Here is a 23,881-nt window from a genome sequence, read left to right on the forward strand (position 1 = left end):
TGGCAGGGGGGTTGGAGATTCATGACCCTTGAGGTCCCTTCCAACCCTAGCTATTCTGTGATTCTGTGATAACTAGTTACTGCTCTTCCCCTTCTCCTCATTATTTAAGGTAGCTACTGATTGTGGCTCTGACAGGCAAGCCAGTAAGGAGAAAGACGACAGACAAGTATACAATGGACTAAGCATAATACCACTTTTAATGGTTATATATAAAGGTAAGGATTTATAGCACCTACATTTTGTATATATTGTAAAAAAAATAATTTACCCAAGTATACTAAGGGAATTAAGTTCTTATAATCAAATTTTTAAACACAATTTTATTTTTTCAAATTATCCTAAGCAAAAAATTCAAAATAGAATCCTCAGTCACTGAGTATCAGGAAGTTGTTTAACATTGAGTTATTTAAACAACTCCTGAAAGACAAGGCATCAACATTTTCCAGTACTGCTCAAACTTTATTCCCTTTGCTTTACTCAGTGTGTTGTTCCATCAAGTTAGAATCAGACAACAAAAATGGGAAAGAAAAAGCATATACTGTCTAAAAACTGTAAATTATGCAAGTTTAGTTTCATTAGGATGCATGAACTAAGTAGTGAGATTTGCCTTCTGTATATGTTTCTACTTATTTCAAAGTAGGAGAGAGACTGACAAAACGAAGCATACCTGTCTACAGCTCAGAAATCACTAAGTCGTGCAAACTTCTTACTGCAACAAATGCAACCCTCTGCATTATGCAACAAGAACTGTTTCCCATTCCAAAGATCATATTCATATCTTATCCTAACTCTCAGGTACTGTCCTCTTCTCTTTAATAAATTTAAGATATTTAGATTAAACTTTCACTGGCTGCACTGAAGCCATGACTTCAGTCTCTCTTTTTACTACTCTAACAACACACAAGTAGGACTGTTAAAGATTAAGGTTCTTATTTTTAATACACTCTTGAAGTGACAAGGAGAGTAAGCATATATGAAAGTACTTTTACATTAAAAAAAAAAAAATCAGCCATTAGAGTTATTTCATGACAACAAAACTCGTACTGAGCAACAGGTAAGAAGCTGCTTTCCAAGAAGTGTGATAGGTTAAAGTTTCGGTGTTTTCTGTTTGCCTTTAGAGTTGCAAGAGCACATTGTTGCTTCATGTCCAGGCTATTCATTCATCAGCCCCTCTCATTCCCCCTCCTCAAGTCTTTCTCGACAGGTCAGCTCTCAACAAATTCTTCTTCCAGGACATACATACCTGGAATTACTCCAATCCAAGTGCAACATCTTGCACTTGACCTTGTTGATCCTCATTAGTTTCATGTTGGCCCACTTCTCAAGTTTGTCCAGGTCTCTTTGGATGGCAACTCTTATGTTCTATCAACTGCACCACTCAGCTTAGCACTATCTGCAAATGTGCTGAGGGTGCCCCTGATCCCACTGTCTGTCACTGATTAACATGTTACAGGACCAGTGCCAATACTGCCACATTCTATTCCCACAATTTACAGTCAATGCAGAAAACGTAGTTTTTCCATTTCTAATCTTATTACATTAGAAAATCCAACAATAGCAACAAGCACAGTAGAATATATCTCTTTCTTCCTCCTTGCATTCTTTCACTCCACTTACTGATCTTTTTAACTTAGTTTTCCACAGCTTCGTATTAATTACTCATCTTAAGTTTACTAACATCTTTTCCATGATACTAAATATAAAACCGGTCTGAAGATATATGTTGGTTCCAAATTTAACACACAGCTCAAGTCTGTAATGAGATTATAATGGCAACTACATATACAAAATGCAGCCATACACGATTATTTCCTTTATTCCCTGAGTTGTCTGTCCAATGAATTTGTTGTGATCTTTTTTTTGTTGGTGGCTAAGCCAACCTAGACTTTACAATACTTCTCAATTCATGCCTGCTTGCAACCTTCACAGGTAGATTTCCTAGCTTGTGTGCAGTTTATTGACTGAAGCATTTACTAGCTTTAAAAACTGAACATTAGCTTATGAAGGAATGGGTATGAATTGTTCCAACATAGCACCTGGAACAAAATTTAAATTTCTCTGTATTGAGACTTCTCTGATGTTGAGTTGTAGACATGTTTAAATTGCCCAGAAATTATTCAAAAACAAATCACATCTCATCAAGATAAGAACTTGAAATTCAGCTGTTTGATCCAACATCTTTCTTCTTTTCTTTCCTTTATCAACTCATCTGTGGGCTCAAATTCATATTTTTTTTTCTAGGGTTCAAGGACACCTGAAGAGAAGGATTTGGGAGGCCCTGATGGACAAAAAAGATGAACAGGAACCAGCAGTGTGCTCTTGCAGCTTAGAAGGCCAACAGTATCCTGCAATGCATCAAGAGAGGGACAACCAGCACAGAAAGGGAGGCGATTGTCCCTCTCTACTCTGACCTTCTGGAGTACTGTGTTCAAGCCTGGGGCCCCCAGTAGAGAACAAGTGCGGAGCACTCTGGGTCAGCAGAGGGCCACAAGGATTATTAAAGGGTTGGAGTGTCTCTCCCATGAACAAAGGTTGAGGGAGTTGAGCTTGTTCAGCTTGGAGAAGAGAAGGCTCCAGCAAAACCTCATCATACTCTCCCAGTACTTACTTACAAGCACTAGGGAAACTGACTTTCTACATTCTGATGATCATAAGACAAGGAATGGGTTTAAAATTAAAATAGGGGAGATTTAAATTTGATATTAGGAAGATTTATTTTACTCAGAGGGTGGTAAGGTGCTGGAACAGGTTGCCCAGAGAAGTTGTGGATGGATCTTTGGAGGCTTTCAAGGGCCAGGCTGGTTTGGATCCTGGACAGCTTGATCTAGTGGATGACAACTCTGCCCATGGCAGGGAGGTTGGATCTAGACTATCTTTAATGTCCCCTCCAATCTAAACCATTCTATGACACTAGAAACTGATAGAAATCCAGCTTTGATTACTAGAGAGCACATTCTTTGCTCACCAGCATAATCACAAGCTCCAAAAGTTTCTTAAAACATATGATTTTATCCCTTAAAGATAAAATAGGTTGGTTTCCAAATTTTTCCCCTAAGTTTCCGAAACAAGTGCTAAAACCAAAAAAAAAAAATACACAAAACCCTAAGTCATTTTGAAAACAAAGCAACATGTTGATCTAAAAGACTTAGACTATATTGTCTCTTTTTCTTTCATTATGCCAAACACAACAGAACACAACAGTACTTTTCAACTTAGATGAGAAAGAGGTTTTTAACTTTTACATACCAAGCTGCCACAAAAGAAATATTTGACCACTAGATGGCCTCAAGACAAATATTTTTGCAGATTCTGCAACTACCACTAGATGGTAGCTACACATCACTAGTAAATGCCAATCATCTGGCAGGAACAGTAAAAAAAAAACAAACATTTGATTACGCTTCATTGAATAAAATGAAATAACAGAAGCTAATTTCTGTTTTTACACTTAAAATTAAGGCAACCATCTCCCAAGATCTTCCTAGGAGTGCTGTATGTAACAGTCATGGAAAGAATCTGAGTGAGCACATCAAGAAAAAGTCATTCTTTCTGTGATCCTCTCACTGTAACACAGTTCCTGATACTGTTTTCCTGCATTTTAACTACATGAGGAAACTTATTCGAGATTCTTGCTGATCTGCCACCTCTGCTTCCGGGATTTAAACATAACCTACATAGAAAAAAAAATAGAGCTGTTTTGGAAATTTTAACTCCTGCTCACCTGAGTTTACTGTGGAATAGTGATAACCAAAAATCATAAAACCATGACATTTACATACATTAAATTTATGGTCCTTAAGAGAAGGGGCAGGAATACATCCCACATACTTAAGATCTACTTTTTTAAGATCTATTCCCCCTAAGTTGTTTAGTTCCTTTTTCATCTAATTCTTCCAACAAAAAAAAAAACACTGAAAATGAGTATTACAGATCTATATATTCAGTTGTTAACTCCTCATATAATGAATATAAACACCAAATAAACTACATAAATTTTCATATGTAAATACTACATATAATGGTCAAAATTATTTGCTTCTAGCACAGCTTCTGTACAGCGTGATTTTAACTACCACACTCCTAAGTGCAAACTGATGTGCTTTCACTAATGATATAAAAGACTTAAAACATTTTGGAACCATCAGTTCATCCACTTGACTTCCAATTGCAGTGCTAATGAAGGCCTGAATCAGGACTTGAAAGCAAGAGCAAGTTCATACAGTACAGAACCTAAACAGGTTAAATACCTGGTTACAGTACACAGGGCAGGTGAAGAAAGGGAAAAAGAAACTGAAGAAATCCCTTCAGCCCTCAAAATTAGACCCTTTTTACGGTCCAATTACAGAAACAGATTAGGTTACAAAAGTCACTTTGTCACCAAACAAATATTTGCATATTTGCTATGTGAGATAGACCAATTATTCTCCTTCCAAGACACAATCCCCAAGCTGTGCATCATGTATGAGCATGAACAAATTTGGAAATTTTATAACCTGCATCTCCAGTCGTGAAATAGATATCTAAGACAGACATAAAAGGGACATGAACTAAAATGAAAGGTTCAAAGGCATGTAGAGGATTTTAATGAATAATCAGCTTTCATCCTGATGACTGCTAAGAAGAATGGCTGCATCCCTCGCCCCAAACTTTTACACAGGTTGCCAAAAACTCATTCATTTCAGAATGGGGAAGTAGCCTTAAAATTAGAAATAATTATGTAATTAGTGAAACTGAAACAACTTTCTTCTAGAAATAACTTCCAATGGCTAAATCTAAGTTTGCTCAACACAGTAGGTAAAGTACAAGGCAAAGAATGCACAGCATACAGAGACAGTACCTGAATAACCGGTCAAGTAGTCTCTGGTTACAGCCAGCACTATCTGAAAACTCTACATATTTATGTACTAGCAGGTAGTTCAATCTGAAATTAAGTGTAGCTGCATTTGTTCCACGAGGCCACACACAACTACATAATTCACTCTACTAATACGGGCAACTTTCATACGGTACACTCTCAAATTTCTTCTACCTAAAAGTTGGTTGCCAGGTCTCTGTGATTCAGCCTTTAGAGCTGGTTGCCCAACTAGAAGACAACCGAACTACCCAACTTATAGTATAACAGTACAGTCTTGCTGTATCTCAGAACAATGATTATTTTTGTCCCCTAATACGCAAAAGGTATCACAGGAAAAAAAAAAAAAGCAAAATGCTGGCTACATCTAAAACAGGATGTACTTACATCTGCATACAAGTAAAAAAAAATACAGTACATTAAAGCAGTTTTATCACAGTTACTTTTTATATTCCACAGAAATAAGGTACGATTAAGAGATACCTCTGTAGGTCTGGGATACAAGATAACTTACTGAAAAATGCCAACATGAAGATGCCATCATTGCCCACTCTAAGCTGATCTGCATCACTGAAATCATCCCGTGGTGGATACTCTTCTTCCTGGATTTACAGGTTAGTGATAATTTAGTGAAAAGTTTATTTTAGAATAACTAACTGTAGGATTACAGTATTAACCATATTTCTAAATCTAGAAAAGAACTGACATTTCTGTAACATGCCCACATCAAGGAACTTGAAAGAAAAATAATATCTGTAAACAAGGCTTATGTTACTTATGTTGACAGAGCACGGATTTAACTGAACAGTTTCTGTAGAAGATATTGTCTATTCATCTTAACTATAAATTATTTCCAGTGACTACTTTGGCAATCTAAACCAATAAAAAAATTTCACTTATTATATTTATTTTAATATGCAGCCAAGTTGTTACTAATAATTTTTTCCCAAAAGTTTGTGTGTTTTATTTTTTTCTCTAACAGAAAGATCTTTTAATGCTTTGAGTTAAAGAAAAAGGATTTAGAATAAGGCTAGTATCTTAAAAACACTGATACAAAAGCACAGCACTAATCAATTTATAGATTATCCTACAAACCACTGTAAAATATATGTAAAGGAAACAAAACCTGTAGAGACACTAGAGGGCGTGAGCACATTAAAATTGTTTAAACATCTAAACTCAGAAAACACAATACCTAAACTAAACAACAGTAAATGGATGTCAGTCAAAACAGCACAGAAATTTACCTGGTCATGTCAAAATACTAAATCTTAACACACTGAAAGTATGGGTCTGTACTGTTTTTCAATATTTTCAACAGGACTTGGAATTCATGTACAGCTGTGTGGACTGGGAAACCTAAGTTTCCATTGTGACAGATTTTTAAAGAGTGATGAAAACTGTAGAAAACAGCTAAACATTATGTTAAATGAACAATAGTAAAACAAAGCAGGGTAATAAGTTAAATAATGGCTGTCAGTAACAATGCAGTCTAGGCAGAAACATGAGTACCATCATTTACTTTTCCTGCACTTTTTCAACAACTGATCATAGTGGCTTAGAATTGAAGAAATATCGTATTAAAAAATGAAAAATAAATTGAGCTTAAAGTGAGATTTATCTGTTTTACCCAGAGCAAACAATTACTAATGAAATAACATACTTCTTGTTCTCGTACTATGATTTTAACATATTATCCACTCACTGTATCAGCGGTTACTTTACATGTATTTTTATACATACATCTATTCATAACTAAAAGATAATTAAAAATCACAATGATCTGTCAAGCAATTGTCACATTCACTTTTGTGAACAGTGCAAAAAAATCTTCCAGTGTAGTGATTCCAGTTAAGTTTGCTAGAACAAATTGTACCAACTCCAGACAGCCATTATTAATCTTTATTAACATGGTCATGAAATTCCAGTTGCTATCTTCCATTTCAGTTCATTTATCAGGTCTTTCTATCTCAAAAAAATATTAAAACATTACTGTTCACAAGGACAATTCCTATTAAATCACAAAGAGTTGAATAGTAAGAGAGTATAACTCAGCTCTAGATAATTTCAGATGTCCGTAACTGGTCACCTTAAGCAGTCATGAAAGCATTAGTTTATTTAGCATGACTTTGCTGCAGCTGAAAGACTGATGAGGGGAAGGGAAGGAAAGGGAAAGACTAAAAATACATTAAACAAAAGGTTATACTTGAAGTGCTTATATTTAAAATACATATACCTCAGAAGCTTTTTTCCAAGTTTTAGCAACAAAAGTGTTCAATTTTAATTTCATAAGGTCTGTAAAACCCCATTTTTTCCCCTTAAATTATTTGCTAGCTGCTGTACCTCACACTGGCTTTAACAAATCAGTTCACCAACTCAGTCTTACCCTTCACAAAATGATCTTGCTTAGTTACAGTAAAAAGTTTGACATATTCACCTCTACACACGTTACTAGGGCTTGTATATGGAAGAAACATGCATCAGTATATGGGCTATGGACATGAAAACAGGCACTTTCACTGAGTATTATTCATCATACTCTATGCCAAAAGGGAATTATAGTGAACTATGTTCTATTTACTGTCTTCAAGAACCAGCCTATTAAAGTTATCGGAATCCTCAATAAAATGAAATAGTTTCCTACCTTTAAACCATATTCAGCACTAATCACATAGTACTTGGTTTTATCATTGGTCCCGGAGACAGAATACATTAACCGTCCACTGCTCAAGCCTCACAAATACAGGTTGCCCTTCATAAACCAGTGCTCTCATTATACTTAGTGTCAAAATTATCACTTTCTTCAGAATATAATTGCTTGCCACCTTTTTGGTTCCAAATTTTGGAAATGAAAAGGGCCAATACAAAATGACTGTCCTCTCAAGTGATGATTAGAAACTCAATAGTTTCATAATAATACTTCTATTAGATACTAATATTTTACTCAATAAGAATAACTTTATGCTTATGTTTATATTCATAATGTGAATGTCACTGATATCCTAGTGCTATATATATATACACACACATGCACACATATATATGCACACAAATCGCTAAAATTTTTTTTTTTCAATCTTTCATTGATTTTTGACAAAATAGTCCTATTAAGGATTATGGATAAATTTATTCTGATTGCTGGGCATGCTGAAATTTGTATAAACAGAAAATTTAATATTCCTATTAAAGGAAAATTGTTAAACAGCAAAATATATTATCAAGATAAATGATATATCACATAGAGGAATTTCTATAAGCTAAATCTATAAGCTAAAGAACATCAAAAGGTACACAGCATTAATTATGTCAAATCTATTTGCTCCTCTGGAACTACAGTGCTCTCCATAGCTATTTATGGAAGAGAAGGCTGCTTGTTTGTTTATACTAAGCCTCAACGACTTTGTAACTTCTTTTAGACTGAAACCTGGCACAGCATATAGCGAGACAACCATCTTTAATCAAGAAAAGAATCAGAGTTTTCAGGAACCTTTGGATAACTGAACTGATAAAAAACTGTTCTCAATGCAGAAGGCTTAGAGAGAAAAACTAAGAAGCAAAAACAATTAAATAACTTGGTAAAACCCAGAAATTATATTTTCAGCATACAAGACAAAAATGAAAACTTAATGATGAGAGGGGAAAAAAGGGCATGATGATACCCAGGAGCATTTGTGTGCCAGTAGGAAAATTCACAATTAGAGTCTAAGCTAGAGAGAACTATACCATACCTCGGGACGACTGTGGAATATTTCATCAAACAGACTCCTAGACTCCCTAAACTGGGCGTGCTAAGCATGTAAAAACAGAAAAACATAAGACAAACGCAACTAAAGAGCATTAAGTAAAAGCAATTCATTGCAACATACAAGTCATTTACCTGTTAGCAGTATGTTTGCCTGTTTAAACTAACCTTTGAAAACTGACATTGAGAATAAAAAAAGGCAAACATGAAAAGTATAACTACTGCTATCACAAGTGATGACAAAGGATCGCTACAATTCCTTTGATATGTTGAGCAAATAACTAGGAGCTTAGGAAAGAAATGAATGTTTACACAACTTATTCTTCTAAGGCAAGATATATTAAGATCCACAAAATCATGTACCAAATGTGTCAGTAAACTTTAAGTTTTGATCGTTCATATGATCTGTGGATTCAAGGACTATGACAAAGCCTTTAATATGATCAGAGTCTTTTTTTTTCCCCATAACGTTCCTATCTTATTTGGGAAAAAAGAAGTATGAAATCAGTTCATTAAACACTTTTTTATGCAGTTTTCCTCTCTTCTGGAAAATTAATAGGCTTTCTTTGCTGTACATTTTTGAGTATATCATTAAGGGGTTATCAGCTTCATGTATTGCTCAAGGTAACAAGCTCATCTGACATTTTAGACTGTTCACGTTATTGTGGTGAAGCTGCAAAATATCCTCATTCAACAAGCAAGAAGTTAGAAACATAGCTCTTAGCACAGTTCAGAATCTTAAGAGCATTGATTCCATAAACCTGAAAATTAGAAATGGAAAAGCAATATTTTCTGTATATGTTTTTCAAAGTATATAATAAGTAACTTAAAAACTACATGCAGATGCCACTGATTGTAATCTCAAAGTGAAAGCAATAAATAATTACAGACCAATAGTGCAAAGTTCAAGTGACTTAATTGTTCTTCTGCAAGTACTCAGAGCTCAGAACGGCAAATCACCACCCTAACCATTATGTGACATTTTCCATAGCCTTAATATTGTTTCATTAATATAGCTTCTGCGTGCACTTAAAGGAAAATAAGGAAAAGAATAAGAAGCAAAATGATCAGAAACTACCATCAAACTTGAGATCCTTAGCAGTCAGCAAGACTTAACATGTTTAGGTAAGCTGAGAAAGTTTCTGGTATTAACAGTACTGACTTAGTCTACAAATCATTTAGCAAGTTCCTGCTTTCGGGGAATGAGGGTATGTTCCTACTGATTTTTCCTAAGTAGGTGAAATTTTTACGAATTTCAGTAAGCATCAGCACTCATTTCCTAAGTTCTTCTGTGTGCTTTGGAAAAGAATGCATACTGTCAGATTTTATGCAAAAGTTAATAAATTAACTCATCACCATATCCTACAATCCTATCTCTGAAATCTAGATTCCTGCCCCTTGCCTCCATTTTACTTGTTTTCCTATCTTGGCAATTCATTCTTGACTGTTCAACTAAGTTTTACTAATGCATTTGATTTTTATTATTCTCACATTGCATAATTTCCAAATAAAGTTATTTCCCTTCCTCAGCTTCAAAAGTGTCTGCTCACAAAGCAACACAATCCTATCACTGTTCTTTCTCCACACCTATTCCCATTTTTCTCACTCACCAACTTCAGTTCCCTTTCCAGTACATTTGGTTTCCACTTTCATTCCTCCTCCACTAACCTCAGTTTATTCTGTTCCCTCTTGGTTCTCCTTAAGACCACTCTGTACTCTTTACATATTTGGATTTACATTCAACCTTGTTTTTTCTCATTTCAATTCAGACCCATCCTCTCTCATCCTGCCTGTGTTCATTTTGTTAGCAAAGCTAGATCTAGACTTCTCTTCCTGCAACATGTAAGCTTCAGAGTCTCAAAGTCTTTGTCCTGCTTCACTCTACCTACTGCTGACATCCTTGTGATTGAGTCAAATGACCTTCCTCTTCTCTACTGATCAAAGGCTAAGAATAATAAAACTATCCATGGCACACCAGAAACTCACAGTTCCAGTACTGAAAGTATTTAAGAGCAGTCATATGACCTATCTTCTTTTGTCTCATAATCCTGTTCTGATACAGGACATTGGCAAATGTTCTCTAGAGACAACACATCTGCAGCCCCATCCCCTGCAGAGCAGTCTGAACTTGTTCATGGGAGACTATCTCCATAGATTTAGTAGTTCTAAAGCTCTATGTATCAAGTGTGGAAACTCATTTTTCAGTAACTCATATTGGCAAAACAAAAGTAGGTAGATTTTCTGAGGCAGGGTAAAAGATGTTTCCAACACAAAAATCTAAATGTGAGAATTAGAGCACTTCAAAATAAAAGGCTTAAGAACACAAGCAGAAAACCATTTTTACTTAGATCCGTTCTTAAGTAGGCTATACCTCAGCTTCAGGCTTCTCTCCCATCCCCAGTTAAATTCAGGTCAGAGACAATTGCATCTATGTCTAAAGCTTCCCCTTCATAGGGTCCCAGATATACAAAGTTAGAAGCAAGAAGTATTGCAAGAGTTACATATGCCCCATCTAAAGTATTGTAAGACTGATAACAGTACTCATAAAGTTAATGTTTCAGTTGCTAACATTTCAAATAAATTTCAAGTTTACTGATTGAAATTGAGGGCTGCATTCAGAGCTTCAGCCTTACTCTTAAGTTGCAAGCACTAACAGACTAGATATAATCCATGCTTCTGTTAAAGCAGTTAAAAGGTTACAAAATTACTGCCTCCTAGCAGGAGCTTGGCAAGTAACCATGCAAATATTTTGCATTCACAGCTACATTTAGTAAAACAGACTTGTGTAACACCTTCAATGGTGATGTCACGCAGACCTATTTTAACTATAGCTGTGTATACCTCTAATTGCTGTGTACTGTGATTACTGCATGGCAGTTAAGGAAGTAATCAATTCCAGCTGTACAAGCTGAAGTTTTCCATTCAAAAGCACACTGTACTTGACAACCCAGTCAGGAAGATTTTAAGTGCATCTCAAACTCAATCACATTTATAGAGGAAGCATTGGAAGCCTAATTTAATTACGGAATCTTACAGTCTATCCTATAAAAAAAAGCAGAATTTCAAAAAATTTCAGAGGAAAAAAAAAAATAAAGTCATCGGCTTAAGTTAGTTACAAAACTAACTTAATTGGAAATGTGAATTGTGAGGGATTTTTGGGTGGTTTTTTTTTTTTTTTTTTTTTGTTCCTTCTTGCTTTTATTTTGAGGACTACATTCATCATGACATTAATTCTTACAAAACTGTAAGTACTGAAAGGCATACCTATTAATTTACCATTTACCATACTTGTAGTATGCGACTTTTTCTTTAAGTACTTGGAACATTTCTTCCAACTTGTCATGACTTTCCAGTATTTAAATTTTTCAAGAAACAAATAGCAAGGACTTATCTTTTATGAAGATCTATACTGTTTGGTGTTTCAACTCTTCCAGGCAATGAGAATTTCATTCCTTACCAAAGCTCTGTTTTACTAATCTTTTTTTTTTTTTCTAAATCATATGAAACACTCAGTATCAGCATTAATTCTAGAAATTGACATTATCAATAGATATTTAATTAAAAGATGACAAGATACTGAATAAACTATCAAAACAGGGCAATGGATGGTTTTCAGAAATATTTAACCTACTAAGCCTCAGAAAAGTGCAAACACTATACAACTTCTCTAGTACTAACTTACACTATCATAAAAAAATAAATATATAAAAAATTAAAATCACCTGTCCATCATTATTTTTTAGTGAATAGGCCTTGAGATGGTCTTTATTATTATAAATCATTATAAAACTTGAAAGACTAATCTAAAGTTGAAACAAAGAACTGCTTTACTTACACGCTGGGCAACTTCTGCTGCAGCAGCTGCCATTGCTGCAGCTTTGGCCTTCTCTGCTTCATCGTAAGTAGGAAGAGAGGTAGCTACACTGTATGGAGGTGGTACAGGATAAAATTCATTGTGTGTTTCTGTTCAAAATAAAGAGGTTATGCATTTTTAAACTAGAAAGATATAAAAAATAAGATTTAAGAGCACAAACTACTGAACTTTAAAGCACATTCTTTCAAGAGGTTGAAATTGATATTTGTAGCTTAATTTCTTAGAAGTTTTGAAAAAAATTGTATTTTTAATAGAATTAAAGTGAACAAGTTAATGGTTATGTTAATTGCTTTTTAATCTTGATGCTACAAGGATCAAACAAGTCAGGAAAAGAATTCATGAGCCTAGTTATATGTTCAGGTATTCCAATCAAGTCATTTTACCATACAAGAGACATGCAAAGAAACAAGACAAAAAAGAAATTGTTTAATCAACATTAAAGACCTAGGTCAGAGTAATTCTGAAACATTTACTTGGTGAATGTGAAATGCAAATTCAGACAACTATGCTTAAATCAGGACTTTGATGTTGTCTGCTGTTAAGCCTCCTGTACCCTAAAGGAAAGTCACAACCTCATCAGAAAGGGAGTAGTGAATAAAAAACTCTACATTTTTTATTCTAGTTTTCTTCAAGAGTCTTTAAAGCAAAATCCATCTTTTCATGGCAGTATTTTCCATCACACATGGCACATCCTTTGGCTTTCAGGGCGGGGTGGAGGTGGCAGTTAAAAGAGTAATAAAAATTGCTAATGAGGTCTCATAATGAGTACTGAAGTACATAGATTAAATGTGGAACTGAACTACACACAGACTTAAATAAAAGCTAACCATTACACTGATTAATGAACAACCCTTTAGTCAAGTAATTTGGAACAATCAGCATAATTTAGAAGCATGCTTCTTCTGAACAAAACAAAGGGCTGTGCATGAAAGCCTCACTTTGTGCTGCAATTGTGTGTGCAGAAAAAATACTGCAGCACGTACCAGGTTGAACAAGTGCTGATTCATACACACTCCTCTTTGACAAGCTGGTTTATGTAAGAAAAATACCTGAGGTTGCAGCTGCTTCTACGCCTATGCTACAGTAAGGTGGTGGGGAGGTATCTGCTTCAGATAAGGCTGCTGTCTGAGGAGTCTGTGTCATCTCTGTAGAAGTAGAAGGCTGCTCAGCCACTGAAGATTCTGGAGGGTCATCCTCATTGTGAAGCTTAAAAGAAAAACACACAAAAGTCACAGAGATAATTGCCTGATAACTTTGTAGTTGCAGACCTATCATCAAGAAAGAAAAGCACTCTTCAACAAAGACAAAAATTATTTACAAACACAGTGTGTAATCACTAAGGAACCCACAGAAATACTTCTTAAGCAAACAGTCAAAAGCAGCCTTAAATGACTTTCTTTTCCCCTTCTCCCAGAAACAGATAATTTCTGCTCAATGTGATGTTCACATACTTTTAGAAATTTGCATTTTTAAAGTTCTCTATAAGAAAGTGAATGTTTAAAATATTAGAAAGATAGAAATAGAAAGTAGTTTAAAGTTATATTTTTTCTTAAATTTGTTTGTAAAATATTTTAATCCATTTTAAAATACAACAAGTGAGCAACACTATATTTTGATTTCCTCTCTATTGCTACAGTAAAAATAACACCACTCGTATAAGTGCGACCTTTCTATTCTTGTATTTCATCAGATAACTTCATCCAAATTCTTAGAACATTTCCAGAACATTCTGCATTTTTCTACACTCTGGAAAGAATCCTTCTCCTATAGAACTTTAACTTGCAGAATATAGTTGTCCTAGCAAAAAAAAAAAAATAAATAAATAATAATAATAATAATTAAGAATATGGGTCATTTTTCCATTAAACAAAGTGCAATCAAATTATTGGAAAAGATTACTTTCAGAAGAGCGCTCAGTAAGCTTTGCTAAGTAGTGCCACACTCTTACCAATAATTTCGTTATATCAACGGTCCCTCAAAATTCTGCAGGTTATAAATTCTGTGCTATTCTTTCTAGACTAGTGATAATAACAAATTAAAAGCAAATACGACGTTCTACAAAAGGCACGTAAATTGAAAAGATAGTTCAAAGGAAATTAAAAAAATGCTTCAGAAGAATTTAATGAAACAATTTCTTGCAATTTTTTGTATGACTTCTGCTACAAATACTCTCCAAACGTGTCAAACTCAAAAGAGATAATTATTTGTTATAGACTTTTTCCATGAACTCCCTCAAAAACTGTACTCTGAAAATAACAACTTAAATAGGAAAGGCTTTATCTAGACATGAAGTACAAGCTTAAGCTATGCAAGCATAAACAAGCTTATATAAGTTTACATCAGCATACCGTGCATAAGTACATATATACATACGCACACTTCACAAGCACAGACTATTAAGGAAAGGTCACTTTCAGAAGAACAGATAGAGGTTATTGAAGGTTTTTGGGTACTGAGCAATTAGGTCATTTAACATCTAATCAGCGATCCAGAAAAAGCAGTAAACTGAGAAATATGCAAAGCTATTCATAGCAGTTAAGGTCAGAGAAAAGAAAACCATTTCAAAATAATCTAATATATTTAGGGATACAGAAAGCATGTGAGAAGACAAAACACTTGATTCTAAAAAGATAAAACAGGTGAGGAAAAAAAATAGAGCTAGAAACATGGTTCTAAATTAAGTACAATCATTCACAAGAAAAATCTGGTGCCGAAACAGATACAGCCAACAAAATTACTTTAAAATAAAGTCATAATTAAATTAATAATGAGACAAAGAAAATTACCACCCTTTTTGTTAACACCTGGTACATGAAATACCGAAAGGTATTTGGGATGTGTGTTATTGGTGTATGAACAAGCAAGCAGAAAAAAAAAAAAGAGCAAGCAGAAAAGCCTGGGTAATAGGGATCTGTTGGTTATCTTCATTCCTCCTCTTCTCTCGCCCTCCATTTCAATAACTGTTCTGTTATTTTATTTCCCTCCCTGTCAATGCACAGTTTGCACTGTGACCATACTACAGATGCACAGAGATCCACAACACCCACTGGGCAAGGGACACATCATTGCTCAGTACTCATTTTGCATTCACCAGGAAAAACTAATTTTCTCTCTTCTGCCTTGTTTCTTGGAAGCTACTTTTTTCCAGAATTTGAGATTCAGAAGCACTTATGAGGCAACATTACAGTGGCAGAATATGCACTTAATATTTCTTTCCTTCATAGACAGCATTAACAATGCATTCTGTTGCAATAGAAAGACTAACTAATAAGCAGAGGAACCCCATACTAAAGGCTCTATTCAAGAGTCCTGTTATGACCTGTAGTGCACTGAAAGAGTATAGTTCTTTATTTTGTATGACTCATAAAGAGGAACTAAACATTTCAATTTATCCTGTGATCTACTCTACAGATCTGTCAGACATTCTGAAGCATATCAAGGTCGTTCTAATGCAACACTAGATGGCATGAAAATAGCTTATATTTTTAAGTAAGATTTCTATAACTCCTATAATGTGCTGTTGAAATTAAATACACATTATAGATCATTTTATAAAATGGGAAACGGTATCTTTTGAAAGACATGTATAAAATCAGTTAATAAAGTCTGCCATTGGTATGTTAAGCTAGCTAGAGCAAGCATGCTCTACTAGAATTCACTTCATCATAAAACATAATTCTAATGGTGTTAGTATATTGCACAGGCATTAGCTGTTGTTATATTTTCTAGTGTCTTTTTTTTAATCTGGCATATCAATCTGTCAGCAAAAGAACAACATAAGCAGAGAGAAAGGCTGTCTTCTCAGCCTTGGTTTGGTGGGATTTTTCTTTTTCTTAAGGCTTATGTATAAAAGCACTCATGTCAGTTCTCTCACGACTGAAAAGCACTCTTTACCAAATACTTTCTTCTGGCTCATATTCTCTTTAAAGTGTCAGTGGATTTCAGGTATTGCATCCGACTACTTTGGAAACAACTACACAAACAAAAAAAAAAAGAGGATTTAAGGAAAGGAAGAGAAGGAGTACTTCTTTAAAGAAGTGATTTATGATGAGAATGAAATGCTAAATTAAAGATATCCATATTTCCCACAATATTTAGATACAGAATCTCTGGTGGCCTCCATGACATTTTGAGCTGTTGTTGTCAGAAGAGCCATTGCTTCTGGATCTAGCTCTGAATTTTAACTGTGCTAAGATAAATACAGCTTCAAAAATATATGCATTATGACTCCCCAGCCTTCAGTGTGCTGTAGTTCAAGGGCTGTGAAAGCAGGGGTTGAAACACTTTGCATATAGCTTAAGAGAAATTAAATCTGAAATATTCCTTTTTAATTGTAAAGCTCATGTAGTCAGCCAGATACAGTGTGTACAAACTAAGATGTAAAGTACCTTCATTGTGGCAAAAGCTGTAGCGCTTACAACTCCATAATTTTTTTAGCAGATGAGCTGTAACTTCTCTGGACTCTTAATTAAAATAGCAGGAAAAGTAATCTTACTACTGGAAAAGTTTCCAGTTTTTTTTTTTTCTTTTTACTTTTAATGCTAAATGCTGAAAAGGTAATGTTTAAGTAGAATAGCTTAAGTAATAACTCGAACAAACATTTTCTGTTCCCTTCTGAATATTTTTTAGCTTGGTTTCTATGGAAATGAAACCTATGCAGCATGTTAGGCCCCTTCTTCCCCTGCCTCCAGAAATAACTTCTAAATTTACCAGCCAGCGCAAGCCAAAATTAAACGAGAAGGGAGAGGCTCAAGAAAAGTTGGTTTCCTACAGATTTCAAGTGAACTGGTGACACCCTAGAGGAAGATCAGTGCCCCATGAGCGAGGCAGGTAAAAGTGTTGATACTGTCTTCTCACAAATAACTACCCTGTTGGCATAAGCAGAACTTCTGGTCTGCCAGAGCAAGTTCTGCTTTTTGTTTTGGTTTGTCCGTCTTCCTCTGGAGTCATAAGAGGAGAAAAGCTGAAGTTACTGCCTTGAGGAAAGAGCAGGAAACAGCACTTGATTCACCACTAACAAAAGCTAGTTTCTGCTCTTGGGATGACTAGTGTTTATCATTCTAGCTGTAAATACTTACAATTCTTAAGCCACTTCTCCTAATTTTTATGCTGGAGTATTCTGTAAGGAGCCATCAAGCAAGCTTGTTTTTTCTGTTTTCTTTTATACCTTTATTACCAATGCATTTTAGCAAAGCCTGACTTTTAGGTAAGCTTATGCATAAGTTTTAGGAGTAATTGTTCTGCCTGGGTCATCACAGGTTTTCAACAGCATTCTCACTCACAATCTTAAATTAGAAGTACTTTTAATTTGTCTTTTCTAGCCTTTCAAACGATATTACTACTACATTCTTCAGTAAACTCGGCTTCCAGTTTGACCTCACGCTGATCAACTCATGAGTTCCTTGCAATGGTGTTCAAACAAATACAAAGCATAAAAGCTCTGTAACACTAGACCTTACATTATGCTTTAAATGGATATAAGATCATGCAAGTTCAAACTCCGTATGCTAAGCCAGTCAATTGGTATACTTGCTCTACAAAAGCAACACTCTCAGCAACAGAGGTTCATCTTTTTCCCTGAGCTGAAGTTAACAGTTCTACATTTACCATTTCCTAGAGTAAGTTTCAGATGGCAAAAGGTCAACCAGAACTATCCACTTACCACAGCTTCTAGTGCTGCAGAGGACTTATCTTAACACTGCCTCTGCAGTGCACAGCAACTATTTCAACACTTCTGCATTAGATTCAGGACCTCTTCCATACTGCTATGCAAGTATTTGTCCCACAAGAATTTGAACATACTAAATATTAGAGATGGAACCAACAGTAGGTTCAGAATAAAAACTGTCGTCTCTCTCTCCATCAGAGAGAGGTGTATTACATCTACCTACTGGTAATGATTTGCTAATCTATACTAAAAACTCTTTCCTACAAGCAAGGCACTACCCATAAGAAATTTAGGCTTTAAATTATTATGCTCCATCTACATAAAAACAATCTCACTGGGCTACATACGAGTTGTGTATTAAATTGTAGTCTTGTAACTGCATCTTGCATTGCTTGTTTGTTTTTCCAGCTTCAGTAGCATAAAATTAAGTTTACTTATTTGCCAATAGTAAAGCGACAGTCTTTGGATTATCAAGTATTAAAAAGCAAAGGAAATAACACAGTGGTCAACAGTTCACACTATAGGCTACTGCTTTCTCATTTTTAGAAGCATAAGCATAAAACCTACACCATTACCCTACAAATGCCATTTAAGTGTTAAGATCAATGAGCTCCAATAAGATCCATGTAATTCATCATCAAATGCATTCTCCTGATTCATATATTACCAGCCACAGAACTCCAGGAAAAAAAAAAAATGCGAATCTCTGAAGACAATAAAATATTCTAATAAATAATAAAACACTACACAGTGAAGATTACAGGGCACTTCAGTACATTCTAGAAGTCCAGCAACCTTCTGCTTTTAATTATTTTGTTCTTAGCTATAACTCAAATGTAATCAGCATTCTGAAGTGCACAGAACAGATCCACGCAATTATTTCCCCAACATCACATCCCTTGGCAAGTCTCAACTATCGCATACGGAAATCTAGTGACAGTTTTTTGTTTGTTTGTTCTTTTTTTGTTAGGCTCTAATTTGTCTTTAAAATGACATATCTCTGTACAAAGCTTTCAACAGTAGTCAGTATGTTATAAGGTCAAATATGTAAAATCTGCAGTAGAAGCAGAAAAGCAGAACAGAAGTCCATTGCTGTCATTCCACAGCTGTGTAGAAATACCAAATGTGTCTGCTAAATAAGGATTAGGTACCATGGAAACCCACAACCTCTGGAGGCAAACTTCTACCAAAAAGAACCTGAAGAGATTTATAATGAATGTTGTTGAAAAATATGTCACAACAGGATGGCTCTTCCGCCAAAGTTAGACTTCTCATGCAAAAATGAACTGAGCCATAGCCACTGAAAATGCTTTACAGGCATCTAACTTAGGAAATAATTAAATCATTTTAGCTAGTTTTGTTTAACTAGAAATCTAGACTATTGGATTTTTGAAGTTATTCTTCAGAGAAAACATATTAGCATGTGGGGGAAATGATAGAAATTAGAAATAGCGATCAGGGCTTTCTGGACCAAAAATGTGCATCTGCACAGTTGCTGTTTTACATACTTTAATTTACTTGTTATTTTTTTTTATGAATTATAATCCAAATTTAAACTACTACACATTTGACAGCACAACATGCACATTTGCATTCATATCTTACATCTGAGATCTTTCCCATCTCCCCAGTATTAATAGCAAGTGCCCTGTTAGTAAATGACAGTATTACACATGAGTATCAGAATATTTACTGTTAGAAAAGAGTTCTAAGATTTGATTCAAGGCCAGGCTGGATGTGGCTCTGGGCAGCCTGGTCTAATTGTTGGCAACCCTGTCCATGGCAGAGGGGTTGAAACTAGATGATCTTTGAGATCCTTTTCAATGCAGGCCATTATATGAGTCTATGACTTAAATCACCTTACTTACTACTTATTGAAGTTCCTTTTCTATTACAGAATTACTCAGAATTGCAAACACTGCAATTTTGGTATGATCCAAACAGATGTATCTTTCATATTTGTTGCAAAATTTCAAGTCAGGCAGTCTCCAAGAGTTTTTCGTATTGTATGATTATAGGAATTAATTGTGAAGTCTGCCAACAAAGAACCAGTGTCTTCAATATTAGTGAAGAGAACAACTGTGACCAGTTCCTTTGAAAACTTTAAGCACGAGTGTAAAAATATTTCCAGAATTATATGTAAAGCTTACTCCAAAGCTTGTACACAGTAACAAATTGCAATTCTGTCCTAATGTAGCATTTTGAAGTTACTAAAAAGATCACCAAGAACCACGTAGCCTTCTAGTCAAATGCTAACTCAGGAACAGCTTCAGGAAGCTGATCTGAATTCTACTTTAAAAAACAAAAAAGCAGAGTTTGCTCCTTGAATTCTTCCTAGCTAGAAATAAAAATGTAAAATATAGACCTATTAATAATAATAATAAAAAAAAGTATGTTACTCGAACCAGATTTCAGTTTAAGGAAGTGTTCTATTTCCAGTACAATCATCAAGAGACACATGGAAAGTAGACAAACCTTAGTCAATTATTTGCCATCCATTTTACTCAAACTTCCTAATATTCACAGCTGTTATATCATGAGTTGGTAAAGGGCCCATCTCTGCCTATTCCATTTAGCATGTTATGGATTCAATATGCATGAATTTGCATTTCTGAATCTGCTAATGCTTTGTGCCTCATTTCTGATATAACAGTTCTGCAATTGCTTTACCTGCTCCTTTGATAACTTCACAAGCAATAGCCACTTCCAACTCCCACCACTCATTTTAGACTGCGCCTTCAAGACAGCTGCTTCCCTTTACATTCTGTACCTTCACTAGGCAGTTCTTGTGAGAGACCAAAACTGCATAAAGTTCCAACATAAAAGCAGTTCCCAGCTTTCATATAATGCTTCTTTCTTCTTCTGAGTATTTTTCTGATAATGGGCAATGTTTTGTCAGGATCTGGTGGCAGCTACCACTAACAAACAGCTTTGGCAAATAATAAGCAACAAGTGATTAACTGGGAAATCCAAGTGTGATATCCTGATTTACAAGCAACTTTACAGGATCAGTTCATTAAGTAAATTCTCACCACTCTAAAAACACAAAAAAATGTAAACTGTAAACAGGAATAGCAAAGCCTGCAGAATTGGGCAATGGACAGGGCTGTCACCAATAGCAATCTCAATGTTCAATAGTTATATCCAGCCTCTACTTTAGACTACATCCATCTAAGCCAAGAAATTCAAGGTTCATTCAAAATATTGAGCATTTCTGTAAATGTTATGCCGCATGTTTCACTTAAAGTCCAAATGCAGTAGAATGGCTCACACGCATCTTCCTCGGTGGTGATAGAGGGAAGAATAAGAAAAAAGAATAATTTACTGGTTGGGTTTCCCTACTTCTGCCCCCATTCTGGAGAAGTATTGTGGTAACTACACTGCAGAAAGCATGAAGTTTCACCTCAAGTGCCTGACTGAAGAATGTCTGGAAAAACAAGACTCCAGTTTGTGTTGCCTATACCACAGTAAGCAAGCATCTGTAAAAAGTATAGAGCAAAATATTAAGAAAAGCATCCCAAGTCCCAGCTTTATTAACAACACTAAGGCTTTGTCTCTTCTGTACTTGAAGAAGCTAGTCAAGCAGAACTTTCTACTCAACACTACAAAACAGTCCCAAAATGAAAAGATTAACACAATATATAAGTCCGAAAATCAGAGTGTCCAAAAGAGGATTACAAAGACGGTGAAGGGTCTAGAGGTCAAGACATATGAGGAGCAGCTGAGGTCCCTCGGTTTGCTCAGCCCAGAGCACTGCAGGCTGAAGGGAGGCCTAATGGCGGCTGCAGCTCCTCATAGGAAGCAGAGGGGCAGCACTGAGCTCTGCTCTGCATGACAGCAACAGGGGCCCGAGAGAACGGCATGGAGCTGTGTCAGAGGAGGGGCAGGATGGGTGTCGGGGAAAGGTTCTACATCAGAGCATGTCGGGCATTGAACAGACACTCCAAGGTAGCTGGTCACAGCACAAAGCTGTCAGAGTTCAAGACACATCTGGACAACACTTTCAGACATACAGTTTTAATTTTGGGTGGTACTTTGAGGAGCCAGGAGGTGGACTTGATTTTTATGGGTCTGTTCCAACTTGGGATTTTTCTATGATTCCATAAATCATACTGATAAAGAACACACTATTCTTATTAAGAGGTCAATCATATCTGACTTTTTGAACATAATTCATTGTTTTTGTAACATGAATACTCAAGCTCCTTAATTGAAGTTATCAGCATTACATGCAGAGGTCTTACCCTTCTCCATCCACCAGAGGACTCACAGCTTCAACAAAACAAGCACAACACACAGCACAAAGAAGCATCAGACCCTTTCTTTAAAGAATGCATTTTTATGTCTTAATAAAGAGCACTGAGTTCTTTCATCCCTACTGTGAGATGGGTTTAGAGTACTGACTACAGGTTTTAAAGCAAGTCCACATAAAACATGGTCTGAAAGGACAAGTCTTCAGACCTCTGATACCTACATGATACAGACATCTAGAAGCAGGTAGATCACATTTCTTACTAGTTGAGCTAGTTAAACTAAACAAATGAGCTTAGCATTCTAGGAGGAAGCTGAACTGTTCAGAAGGGAGTAGCAGGTGACCAAACTAGTGCTACCTCTAAACCACAGGAAGTACATAAAAGTAACCGACACTGAGAAAGGAACGCAGGCTACTGTTCAAAAACTGTAGCCCAACACTGCAGGCTTCAATAACCTACCCATTTGTTTTAATTATGTATTTTCATTCTAGAATTTGGTATAGCTTTTTAATATTAACAGTTTACATCAGTCTTGTTTCTAACTGTTTATACCACTCGTTTGGTGCAAGCCTTTCCCCCCCCCCCAGTCTCAGCTCTGGACTTAAAAAACAAAAGTCTTCATAGAGTGATAGAATGGCTTAGGTTGGAAGGGATCTCATCAAGTCCCAACCTCCCTCTCCTCCCCCCTCCGCTGCAGACAGAGCCACCAAACTCTCCATTTAGTAGTAAACCAGGCTGCCCAGGGCTCCATTCAACCTAGCCCTGAACACCTCCAGGGATGGGGCATCCACAACCTCTCTGGGCAGCCTGTGCCAGCACCTCATCACTCTCTCTGTAAAGAACTTCCCCCTGAAATCCAACCTAAATCTTCCTCCCTCAACTTAAAACCATTTCCCCACATCCTTCCACTATCTACTCTTTTAAAGAGTTGACTTCCCTCCTGTTTATAGGTTCCTTTTAGTTACTGAAAGACTGCAATGAGGTCACCCCGCAGCCTTCTCTAGGCTGAACAAGCCCAGTTGTCTCAGCCTGTCTTCGTAGAGGAGGTGTTCCAGCCCCTTAATCATCTTAATGGCACTCCTCTGGACGCTCACCAACAGTTCCTTTTCTTTCTTGTAGTAGGGGTTCCAGGCCTGGATGCAGTACTCCAAATGGGGCCTCACAAGGGCAGAGTATAGAAGGACAATCACTTCCCTGTCCCTGCTGGTCACTCCCCTTCTCATGAAGCCCAGGATACCATCTTAATGCTTCAGTACACTCAAAATAACTTAGGTACTGTTTGTCTTAAATTCCAAAACGGCAATTGATTCAAAATACCATGATCAAATGGACAAAGGCCTCAGAAACACCCAGCACTCTTATACTAATTGTCTTATGCTTTATCTGAGGCATCCCTCACTTCTCAGTGAAGTGTCAACCATGCTAAGCACTACAAGAGCAATGCTTCCGCTTGAACTTGAGCTACTTTGGGAAAAAAAATACATCTATAGTT

The 23,881-nt window shown here is 35.9% G+C and overlaps 1 protein-coding gene across 4 annotated transcripts in view; it reads right to left on the minus strand.

The window, feature by feature from the left end:
* NDFIP2 (Nedd4 family interacting protein 2) overlaps positions 1-23,881 on the minus strand; it is a 45,096-nt gene that overhangs the window by 12,727 nt on the left and 8,488 nt on the right. For 3 of the 4 annotated variants that reach the window (XM_010728701.3, XM_031557825.1, XM_010728699.3), the window contains 4 exons: positions 13,518-13,674; positions 12,430-12,557; positions 8,581-8,640; positions 5,367-5,454 (listed from right to left, as the gene is read on the minus strand). In XM_010728701.3, coding sequence (XP_010727003.1) covers positions 5,367-5,454; positions 8,581-8,640; positions 12,430-12,557; positions 13,518-13,674 — 433 coding nt within the window. The remainder of the gene's footprint in view (positions 1-5,366; positions 5,455-8,580; positions 8,641-12,429; positions 12,558-13,517; positions 13,675-23,881) is intronic. The other variant, XM_031557826.1, reaches the window with a different exon arrangement.

This window comes from Meleagris gallopavo, chromosome 1 (genome assembly GCF_000146605.3).
Source record: "Meleagris gallopavo isolate NT-WF06-2002-E0010 breed Aviagen turkey brand Nicholas breeding stock chromosome 1, Turkey_5.1, whole genome shotgun sequence".
Taxonomy (NCBI): domain Eukaryota; kingdom Metazoa; phylum Chordata; class Aves; order Galliformes; family Phasianidae; genus Meleagris; species Meleagris gallopavo.